This window comes from Cnephaeus nilssonii, assembly GCF_951640355.1.
Source record: "Cnephaeus nilssonii genome assembly, chromosome: 6".
Classification (NCBI taxonomy): Eukaryota; Metazoa; Chordata; class Mammalia; order Chiroptera; family Vespertilionidae; genus Cnephaeus; species Cnephaeus nilssonii.
The window spans coordinates 50,283,780-50,295,131 of NC_137077.1; the positions used below are offsets into that span (position 1 = coordinate 50,283,780).

General features: G+C 49.7%; 1 protein-coding gene across 1 annotated transcript; it reads left to right on the forward strand.

Moving 5' to 3' along the window:
- Positions 1–886: 886 nt before the first annotated feature.
- On the forward strand, positions 887–4,867 carry KRT18 (keratin 18). The gene is made up of 7 exons (XM_079774187.1): positions 887–1,544; positions 2,273–2,355; positions 2,670–2,826; positions 3,366–3,530; positions 3,635–3,760; positions 4,092–4,315; positions 4,674–4,867. Exons 1-7 carry the CDS (start codon positions 1,128–1,130, stop codon positions 4,792–4,794), a joined length of 1,293 nt encoding a protein of 430 aa, XP_079630313.1. The 5' UTR covers positions 887–1,127; the 3' UTR covers positions 4,795–4,867.
- The last annotated feature ends 6,485 nt before the right edge of the window (positions 4,868–11,352 follow it).

Genomic DNA, 11,352 nt, shown 5'->3' on the forward strand with positions numbered 1-11,352 from the left:
GGACAGACTTGGGCTCCGGAGAGCCTTTTGAGGAGAGGCAAAGGAAGGAGGAGGCCTGCAGAAAAGTCCTAGTAATGGGGGGTGAGGGGGGGGGCGGCTGGCCACCAGGCTGAGTCTCAACTAGACTGTCTCTAGGTGTGTGCGAATGTGTCCTCTTAGGCCCCATACCATGTGAGATACATTACAATCTTCATGAGGGAGTTTCGTCTGTTACTCACTGCTGTTCTCCCGGCAACTAGAACAGGGCCTGATGCACAGTAAGTGCCCCAAAACTATTTGTGGAACTGTAAGCGTTCAGGAAGTATTTGTTTACCCAAGGGTGTAGGCAAGGCTGATTCGAAAGTGTGCGGAAGTGCCCACGTGTCCCCTGTTCCAATCGCAAAGTATTCCACGGGCCCAGGCCTCCACGGGAGTGAGTTGAGGGGAGAGGGAGTGGGTCAGGGAGTGAGGATGTCTTCAGGAGTCTGAACACACTCAGTGAGTGACATACACGTGTGTGATCTGCGCAGGAGTGTGTGCTAGTGAACATGTGCAGGTGGGCGTGTTTGGGACCCAAGTGTGGTGGGAGTCGAGTGTGTAAACCAGTACATTTGAGGCTCTAGATTGAGTCTCTCTTCCTCTTCCTCAGCCCCCACCTTTTCTTCCCCAGGACTTCTGGGGGCTCCAGGACACCCCCTCACCCCCAAGATCTCATCAGCGGGCGGGGCTTGGGCCCAGAACATCCATGGGGACTCACACCCCACTCCACTCGCTCCTTCCCCCAAACTCCCAAATTCTCAACGGGTCAGGAGCTCCTCTACCTGGGAAGGGGTATAATTGCGTCATTTCCTGCCCTTAAATCACAGCTGCAGGGCCAACACCACCTTGTCCTTCCCGGTTGTCACCTCCTTTCTAGGGGATCGCGGGTGGCCTTGGCAGGGCTTGCTGGGGGAGGCAGGGTCTGAAGCCGATGAGCTGTGTGTCCCCCGCGACGGACCACCTGTGGCTGGCGCGCAGCGGCTCCGGGCAGGGGCGGGGCCCCGGCCAGTCCCCACCTCCTCCCTGGGCCATAAAACTTGAGTCGCGGACCTGGCACTCACTGCCGCTGGAACGTGACTCTCGGCTTCTCGCCTTTCTCCCGGGACAACATGAGCTTCAGCACCCGCTCCAGCTTCTCCTCCAACTATCGGACCCTGGGCTCCGTGCAAGCGCCCAGCTACCGGGTCCGGCCGACCAGCAGCGCGGCCAGCGTCTATGCAGGTGCGGGGGGCTCAGGCTCCCGGATCTCCGTGTCCCACTCCACCAGTGTACGGAGTGGCTGGGGGTCCGGGGGCCTGGCTGCGGGGATGGCCGGGGGTCTGGCGGGCATAGCGGGTATCCAGAGCGAGAAGGAGACGATGCAATGCCTGAATGACCGCCTGGCCTCCTACCTGGAGAGGGTGAGAAGCCTGGAGGCTGATAACCGGAGACTGGAGATCAAAATCCGGGAACACCTGGAGAAGAAGGGACCCCAGGTCAGAGACTGGGGGCATTACTTCAAGACCATCGAGGACCTGAGGGCTCAGGTAAGGGTGCATGGAGGGAGCAGCCCAACGCCCAGCCATGTTTGTCCTCCACTTAGTACTCTACTTCCTCCCTGCTCTCCCAAGGATAGGAATTTTAATTCCCCCTTTCTGTTTCCACCCAGCCTCCTATTGTCCAGCGAGGGTGGTAGGAATGCCCTGGATTTCCATACACACCCCTAGCCACAGGGCCCCCAAGGGTGGTAATTGCATGGGTGGGTCCTTTCCCTGGAGATTGTGGGAAGGGGAGGCCAGAGTTTGAGAAGTGAACAGCATCAAGGGAGGTGAGACTAGGCCCATACGGAGGACCCAGACACTGGCTGCTGGCTGAGTGGGGACAGTTGGAGGGTTAAGCGGATGTGGTTAAGGCTGAGTCATCTTAAGAGTAAACTGGAGGCCTACCTGGGGGAGTGGAGGGGGGGCAGGCCACAGGGGGTAGAGCAGGTACAGTAGGGAAAAAAAATGCCAGCAGAGGGCTAGAGGACTTGTAGCTGCTCACTTCAAGCAAGCCAGCCATCAGAGGCCCCAAAGGAGGAGTAGCAGGAGGCTGGTGGGAGCCCTGGGATTCGAGACTCGAGGAAAGAAGAAAACAGTGTGAAGGGCACAGGTGGAGGGGGGTAGTCTCTGGCTATTCTTGGGACCAGGAAGTTTTCACTGAAACATGTAACACACTCAGCCCAGCCCATCATTGACTCCCCATTCATGGAGCAATCTCTCTCATCAATCCCCAGATCTTTGCAACTTCTGTGGACAATGCCCGCATCGTTCTACAGATTGACAATGCCCGTCTTGCTGCTGATGACTTCAGAGTCAAGTAAGGCTGGGGGGACTAGGGAGCTAGGGCGGGAGCTGGGAATGGTCTGCTTCCTGATCTGGGTCAGCGAGGGGCTCACAGTGGGATCTTGTTCAACTGTGGGTGGAACTGGGTGGATGAAAGTTAGGTCCCATCAATTTATTCATTCATGTAACCCAGTTTAAGAACACTGTCCCCCAAGGGCCAGGAATGGCACTCAGAGGATTACCATCTGATTCCTGACTCAGTTTCTGGTGTGCAGTGGGCACGATGCTGCTCTTGGGAGGTGGCGTGGGTTGAGAAGTTTCTGGATCTGATCACCTGCACTCCCACAGGTATGAGACAGAGCTAGCCATGCGCCAGTCTGTGGAGAGTGACATCAATGGGCTCCGAAAGGTCATTGATGACACCAATATCACTCGGCTGCAGCTGGAGACAGAGATCGAGGCTCTCAAGGAGGAGCTGATCTTCATGAAGAAGAACCACGAGGAGGCAAGCAGGGGCCACCGGCCAGGCCAGGAACCAGGGGTCAAAACGAGTCTGGGGGAGTGATGGGGCAGGCTGCCTGCCAGTAGCCATGCAGGGAAGTTTAGAACTACCAGCCTGGGCTCTTCTAAATCAGACTATTTCCATCTGAGTTACAACATGATGAGGTCAAGAGGCCATGGGTGAGAGAATGAGAGGAGGATAAAGGCAGAAGCAGCTAGCACCAGGAGTGAGGGGTGATGGAGGAGTGAGAGCAGGTGGGGCTGGAAGGGCTTCCCATAGAAAGTATAAAGATCAAGTTTGTAGAAGGACCGTAGATGGAGGGAGAGAGTGAAGTGAGGAGAGAGAAATCACTTGTGAGTGCATGGGCAGGGAGTGAGTGGCATTTTACCCATCCAGCGTAGAAAGCCAGGAGTGCAAAGCTGAGAGCTTCCCTTTTCTCTTCTCCAACTGATCCTGTCAGCCTGGAAGAGGCAGTCACAGCTGAAGAGCCTTACTAGAACGAAACCCTGAGGCCCTCCTCACTTTTTCTCTCTCTCCCCTAGGAAGTAAATGGTCTACAAAACCAGATTGCCAACTCTGGGTTGACTGTGGAGTTGGATGCCCCCAAATCTCAGGACCTCAGCAAGATCATGGCGGACATCCGGGCCCAGTATGACGAGCTGGCTCGGAAGAACAGAGAGGAGCTAGACAAGTACTGGTCCCAACAGGTACAAGAGGGAAACGGGTGGATGCCAGCTGGGCACAGAGGCCCAAGGGGTGGGAGGGAGGCAGACAGAGAACGAAGGACCTGAGGATCATCCCCACCCTGCAGATTGAGGAGAGCACCACAGTAGTCACCTCGCAGTCCGCTGAGGTACGAGATGCTGAGACGGCCCTCACAGAGCTGAGACGTACAGTCCAGTCCTTGGAGATCGACCTGGACTCCATGAAAAATCTGGTAAGACCCCTCACTTCACCTGCCCCAACTCCTCCTGGCCCGACCTCTGTCTGCCTCAGACCAATCCTGTCTTAGCTCAAATCCTACCCCTTCCATCATGAATTCATTTTGCTCAGAAAGAGTTGCTACCAAAAAAAAAAAAAAAAGAGTTGTTACTCTTTGCATTTCCCATTGTTCCTAACCCCCACCCTAAAACCCGCCACAAAGTGGGTGCTCAAAAAAGTTGCAAAGAGTGAAGTCCTGAGTTCTGAACTGCTCTGTGGAAAGTTGTAGACACTCCCCCCACTGTACCTCAAGGCTGACCCAACCCTTTCCCCCGGGGCCCCTGCAGAGGGCCAGCCTGGAGAACAGCCTGCAGGAGGTGGAGACGCGCTACGCCATGCAGATGGAGCAGCTCAACGGGATCCTGCTGCACCTGGAGTCCGAGCTGGCCCAGGCCCGGGCTGAAGGGCAGCGCCAGACCCAGGAGTACGAGACCCTGCTGAACATCAAGGTCAAGCTAGAAGCTGAGATCGCCACCTACCGCCGCCTGCTGGAAGAAGGGGAGGACTTCAGGTAAGTGGGGCTCTCCTCCCACCCACACAACTTAGGGTCAAGATAACACTTCTCCCCAGATCCTGAGCCTTTGAAAGCCCCACTGAGCACTGAGCTGGTGCTCTGTGAGTGCCCCTCTGTCTGCAAAGGAGTAACAGTTACAGAGGTTCCCTCCTAGAGAAGAGAATGGACTAAGTATTGCTCCTAGCCATACTTAGAGTACAAATGGAATTTGACCTTGGGTGTCCCTTTTATGGAGGAAGTGACCCAGGGGAATTTTAAGATAAAGGCACAGGGGTAGGAGGGTTTTTCCCTCCACTTTCCTTGTCTCCCTTCTCTGCGGGGCTGTTTATAACTGGGGTTTGGTCTTCTGTTACAGCCTTAGTGATGCCCTGGACAGCAGCCTCTCCATGCAATCCATCCAAAAGACCACCACTCGCAAAATTGTGGACGGCCGAGTAGTGTCTGAGGTCAACGACACCAAAGTTCTAAGGCGTTAAAGGCAGCAGAAGTGGGGTGCCCCTTGGGGAGGGGCAGGAGGCCAATAAAAAGTTCAGAGATCATTGAACATTACTTTGTGTCTTCCTTAGCTATTTTCATACTGTGTGCCGATCCCCTTATCCAATAGTCCTATCTCTGAGGCAGGAATCACCTCTGACTCCAGGCGTTTTATACAGGTAGGGGAGTGGGCAGAGGAAGGGTGTGGGTTATTGGAAACACCTTCTCAGCGTAAGAGGGGGAAATGGGCCAATAGAATTGTGGAATCTTAGCCTCGAAGAGACCTGGTCATCATAAGGCCCCTGCTGTTAGGTGCTCCTTAGCAGAAATCAGCCAGAGAAGAAAGTGGAGTTAAGGACTAAGAGCAAAGGAAAGGGAAAGACAGGATCAGAGCACACAGCTGGGTCTCCCCACCCTTGCCACTCTGCCTCCTTGACCCCCTGCCCTAGCTCCCTAGTCCCCCCAGCCTTACTTGACTCTGAAGTCATCAGCAGCAAGACGGGCATTGTCAATCTGTAGAACGATGCGGGCATTGTCCACATTGAGTCTAAGAAGGGTAGGTGAAGCTGCTTCCCACCCACAGCTTCACCTACCCTTCTTAGACTCAGCCCCCAAACCTACCATCTTCTATGTTCTGCTCCTTCTGGTGTGTGACTTTTAGCCCACTAGAGGCCTAGCTAGAACAGGAGTAAATGCAATCATTTCAGGTGAAAGAATATTCCAGTGGTCCCCATCTAGGTAGGTAGTGCCCCTAAGTAAGCACCCACTTAGGTAATAAAAAGCACCTCAAAGCTAACTGGAATGTCACAGCTCTGCTTTTCATTGGAAGTGTCATCTACTATGAAACCAATGGATGTTTAAAACTAATCACATGCTTTGATTGGGATGATTATTTACCTTTTTAAATTAGCATACTATATAGAAAAGTAGCATACCAAATCCAGAGGAAAGGGGATTAAATACTTCCCATCCCACTCCCCAGAGGTAACCATTGTAAACTAGTTTCTTAAACTGGACACACAAACACATTTTACTATATACTTGCGGGGTCACACTGTTCGGCGCCTAGATGTCTTAAACTCGGCTTTCCTCATTTCACAAAATATCTTGGACGCCTTTCTGAAACAGTATGTGTAGACGTACCTTTTTTTTTTTAACCCAAATTATTAGTCCAATATTGGGGGCGGGAGGGGAATGTGGAATTGCAGTGATTACGCATTCGGTGTTTTGGTGGCATTTTTGATGACTTTTTTCCTACCCATTGTCCAGTTGAATGTTTATATCACACAAATATGCTCTCAATCTGCAATAAAGAATAATTACTATGTTCCAAATTCTTTCCTAAGTCAGGACCGTGATCAATTAATGTCCAATCACGGTCACCAAACCAATTTGACAGGTGATATCTAGGTCTTTCTTGACCGTTGCCTTAGTAATTTGTCATCCATCTAGTTTGAGAGACATCAGACAAAATCTAACATCATTTTACATGAAACTTATTATTGCATCTGCACAGTAATGATGTTGTGGTCATTATTTTAGAAGGACCCTCAGAATAATTTTCTCTCAGGTATCAGCAACCAAAATTTGGTGGTAAAGGGTCCATTATATTTAATCTCCTGTACATCATACACCTTTTTTTTTTATTGCTGCCTAGGACTCCTGTGTGTAGAGTATAGATGTGCTTAACCCAGGTCTTCTAGTGATGGGTGTCTTGGTCTTCAGTAGTTTTCGTTTGTGCAAAAATGCTGCAATTAATGTTAAATAATATGCAATTAATATTTGTGATTAACAGGTATGTTATCTGAGCATACCCATAGGATAAATTCCTAGAAATGGTATGCTGGCCTACCATATTAACAAATATTTATGAAGTGCCTATATTGTGCCAAGCACTGTGCTAGGCATTTGAGTGTGCAGGTGGTAAGCAAAATGGGTATTAAAAAGAGATTAACAGGGAAAAAAAATGGGTATTGTCCCTACCTCATGGAGCTCACAACCTAACAGCCCAAAAGTTATGTACATTTTTATTGTCTTCAACAAATGCTGGCTGAGGACCATGTACCAGCCAGTCTTCTAGGCGGAGTACATCAGTGAACAAAGCAGACAAAACCCTTCTCCTCGTGAAGCTTGTATTATGGCGGCAGGAGATAGATAATAAACAATAAGAATAATATAGCATGCTAGCAGGTAGCAAGTGTTATAGGCCTGGACAGAGCAGGCAAAGAGGGTTGTAGAGGGGAGGGGCAGGAAAATAAAAGGGGGATGCATGATGATCCAAGGTAATGAATTTTTTTACTAAAATGGAAATCTCAGTGTTTACTGAGAAATACAGTGTGCTTACTCTGCGGTCTCTAACAATATGGGGGTCCTTGGTGGAGAAAAGTAAAGACTGTTTGAGGCCCAGAGGACAATGCCAGGGCAGGCAGCTCCTATGAGTGGCCGGGAAGCCCCAGAGGGACAGGTAGGAATCTTTATTACTGTAGGGCCCTGAGAGAAGATGTGTCGGGAGAGCCTGCGAAGTGAACAGAGCAAGGGCCGCTCTTCCTGAGGGAGGGCTGAGCGTGAGTTACATAAGAGATTATCTGGAACTTCTGTGGGCAGGGACCCCTGTGGCCTCTGGGTGCCTGGCTTCTACCACCTGGAGGAAATCATTCCAGCCAAAAGCACGGTGCCCTGGTTAAGTATTGCTCGCCCTTCTGGAAACATAACCACCTGCCTCACTCGCTTCTGTTCCCTCTCCAACCCCTACATTCTCCACCCCGCACTCCAATCTTTGCAGGAATCTACAGGAGATGAGTCTGGGGCAGACGGTTGAGCTTCACTTTCTGAGATTTGTTTTAGGAAAGCCTGGAGTTTTCCTGCCCTGCCCACCCCTCCGTTTTCCAAATGTGTAAGTATAACATAGAATGTGCTTGCTCAGACACACAGAGGTCTGCTGAGCACCCCCAAAGGGTTGCACCGGCCTGGCTGGCCATAGCTGTAATTTAGTCAGGGGGAATCCAGCCTTTCTCGGGGCCCCTAAAAAGAAGAAACTGATGTCTCAGCAGCCAGATGTGGGACAGGGAGCACACAGGCCCGAGAATAGACTGATCCCAGCAAAGGTGATGGGATAAGGACCTGTCTAAGGGTGAAGAAGAAAGTCCCTGGCAGAGCCTGAGCAGGGCTTGCAGCTGAGTCAGGCTGATTGAAGAAACCTGAGACAACACACCTGACATAACTATCCCTCCCTCAGACAATGTCCCACAATTCCCAGGGCGCTTATACATTTGATCCTCATTACAATCCTGTGAGGTATGCAGGGCAGTGGGTATTATTGGCTCGGGCTCAGAGGTAGGCACTGAGATTCACAGAGATCATGTGACTTGTCTGAGGCTGCTGCACTAGAAGCTTAAAGCAGGAAACCATATCCCCAGATTCCCAGTCCCAAGCTCTGTCCTCCATGTATTATAACTTAACCCAGGGTTTCTCAGCCGTGGCTGCAATTCAAGTCACCAGAGTTTTATAAATAATACCAAGGCCCACACCTCATCTCCAGAGATTCTGATTGAATTGTTCTGGGGTGGGGGTCCAGGCTCCAAGCCATTGTTAAAAGAGTTCTCTACTTGGTTCCGATAGGCTGACAAGGTTGAGAGTCAGACTCAAGCTGTACCTCAAGTCAACACCATGGTCTGCTCTCCTGATGCAGGCCATGGACATGCCCGTGTTTGTTTTGTTTTGTTTTGTTTTGTTGTGGATTTTTTTGTTTTGTTTTGTTTTTTAATATATTTTTATTGATTTCAAAGAGGGAGAGAGAGATAGAAACATCAATGATGAGAGAGAATCATTGATTGGCTGCCTTCTGCACACCCCACAGTGGGGATGGAGCCCACAACCCAGGCATATGCCCTGACCAGGAATCGAACCATGACCCCTCTGGTTCATAGGTCGGCGCTCAACCACTGAACCGCACTGGCTGGGTGACACCCCTGTTTTTTGTTTTTTGTTTGTTTGTTTGTTTTAATATATATTTTATTGACTTTTTACAGAGAGGAAAGGAGAGGGACAGAGAGCTAGAAACATCGATGAGAGAGAAACATCGGCCAGCTGCCTCTTGCACACCCCCTACCGGGGATGTGCCCGCAACCAATGTACATGCCCTTGACCGGAATTGAACCTGGGACCTTTCAGTCCGCAGACCGACGCTCTATCCACTGAGCCAAACCGGTTTCGGCGACACCCCTGTTTTAAACAGCATACTGCCCAATGCCTTTGGGCAGTCTTCCTCATCCCTGTGGGAGGTAACCCATTTTGTCCCCCAAATGCCAAATGGGAAAATTAGCAATTCCAAGGTTATAACATGGAATTATCTGTCCCCTTTCACTCATCTCCTGTCTAGGTACAATCCAGACCAGATACTAAGTTAATAAATGGTATGGAAGAGGCAGAATGGCTCATTTACTGCCATTTGTGTGTGGGGGAGGGGTTAAGGCAAAAACAACAAGTACATAAATAATATATATAATATACACTGAGTGGCCAGATTATTATGATCTCTGAACGCATAATAATCTGGCCACTCAGTGTATATCCTATATAATAAAAGGCTAATATGCAAATTGTCCCCTCGACCAGGAGTTCAATCAGCAAGCAGGCCGGCCAACCGCCCATGTCCCCTCCCCCTGGCCAGGCTGGCCGGACCCCACCCATGCACGAATTCATGCACCAGGCCTCTAATACACACACACACACACACACACACACACACACACACACACACACACACTGAGTGGCCAGATTATTATGCGTTCAGAGATCATAATAAGCTGGCCACTCAGTATATATGCACATACCTATATATCTAGATAATATTCATTTGTATATATTCTTGTATATGCAAAGATCTCTGGAAAGATACACAGGAAATTGGAAATAATGGTTGTCTCTGAAGAGAGAAGCTGGTGTAGGGAAATCAAGATGGGAGGAAGACTTACTTTCCCTTGCATATTCTTTGCACCTTTTGAACCACACACTGCTGATTCAAATACAAAAAGATTTTGTTAACTTTTATAATGGTACAGGAACCTACAGCCCCCAGGGAAGAATTGTTGCCCCCATCTTTGTTTCTGTCCTACTCCATTCATTCAATGAGTCATTCAACAAATATTTTTTAAGCAGCTACTATGTGTCAAGAACTGTTCTAGGAGCTGGGGATACAGGAATAAACAAAACAGGCCATCCTTGCTCTTGCAGAGCTTACATTCTAGCAGAGGGAGACAGACAATAAATGATAAATATCATGAGTAAATTATATAATTGCTAGAAGAGGTATTATGGGGGAAAATAGAACAGGAATGGGGAATCAGAAGTTGGGGGATGTATTAGTTGCTGAAACAAATGACCATAAACTCAGTGGCTTAAAACAACACATTTGCTACCCTAAGTTCGGGAGTTCTGAAATCCTAAAATCAGTGTGTGGGCAGGACAAAAGCTCTAGGGGAGAATCGGTTTCCCTTGCTTGTCCAATTTCTAGAGGCCATCTGCATTCCTTAACTTCTGCTCCACCTGTTATCTTCAAACTCAACTGCATAACTTCTTCAAGTCTCTTTCTTTCTCCGACATCTGCTTCCATGCCATCACGTCTTCTTCTCTGACTCAGACTCCCGTTCCCTCTTATAAGAATGCCCTTTGAATTACATCAGGTCCACCCAGACAATTCATGATGACCTCCCATCTCAAGATCCTTACCGTAATCATGGCTGCAAGGTCCCTTTGCCATATAAGGTAAAATATTCACAGGCTCTGAGGGTTAGGCGTGGACATTTTTGAAAGAGGGGTAATTCCAGCAGGCAACAATATGATTCAGCCCCGCTGAATATAGAAGCCCATCCAGCAGGTAATTGTTTTGCCTGTTATAAGAGGGGAGAGGCAGGTTGCAATTTTAAGTTGGGCGGTCTGGAAGAAGGTGGCATTTGAGTCAAAACGGAAGGAGATGATGGAATTAGCCTTGCATAACTGGGGAAGCAGGACCCTTGACCCTCACATTTAGTTTCCACTTGTGTGTGCCTTTAGGTTCCCTTGGAACCCAGAAGGGATTGGAAAAGGGTGGCCTGTCAACTACCTCACCCCAAAGTTCTCTCCACTTCCCTCTTGCACACCACACTAAAGCCCCTCAGAGGCCACCAGTCCAAATCCAACTGCTTCCTCTACCTGCTCATCTTTTCAGCCCGTGGCACTTGACCCTGAGGCCTGTTGCTTTTGGAATCCATGCCACTGTACTCCCCTGGTCTTGTCTCTGCCTATCTGCATCCCTTTAAAAAAAATTTTTTTTTATTGAAGAGAGAGATAGAAACATCAATGATGAGAGAGAATCATTGATCGGCTGCCTCCTGCACACCCCACACTGGGGATGGAGCCCGCAACCCAGGCATGTGCCCTGACCGGGAATCGAATCATGACCTCCAGGTTCATAGGTCGACACTCAACCACTGAGCCACGCTGACTGGGCTGCCTGTCTGCATCCTTGGCTGGCCCTCTGACATAGACATCTCAGCTGTCCTCAGCCCTTCCTCTCCCTGAGC

Excerpts from the sequence above, each read along its gene's own strand:
- KRT18 (XM_079774187.1), top strand. The coding sequence starts at position 1,128 with ATGAGCTTCAGCACCCGCTCCAGCTTCTCCTCCAACTATCGGACCCTG. Across the intron at positions 2,827-3,365 it reads TGAAGAAGAACCACGAGGAG|GAAGTAAATGGTCTACAAAA; the intron begins GCAAGCAGGGGC and ends TCTCTCCCCTAG. Across the intron at positions 3,531-3,634 it reads ACAAGTACTGGTCCCAACAG|ATTGAGGAGAGCACCACAGT; the intron begins GTACAAGAGGGA and ends CCCACCCTGCAG.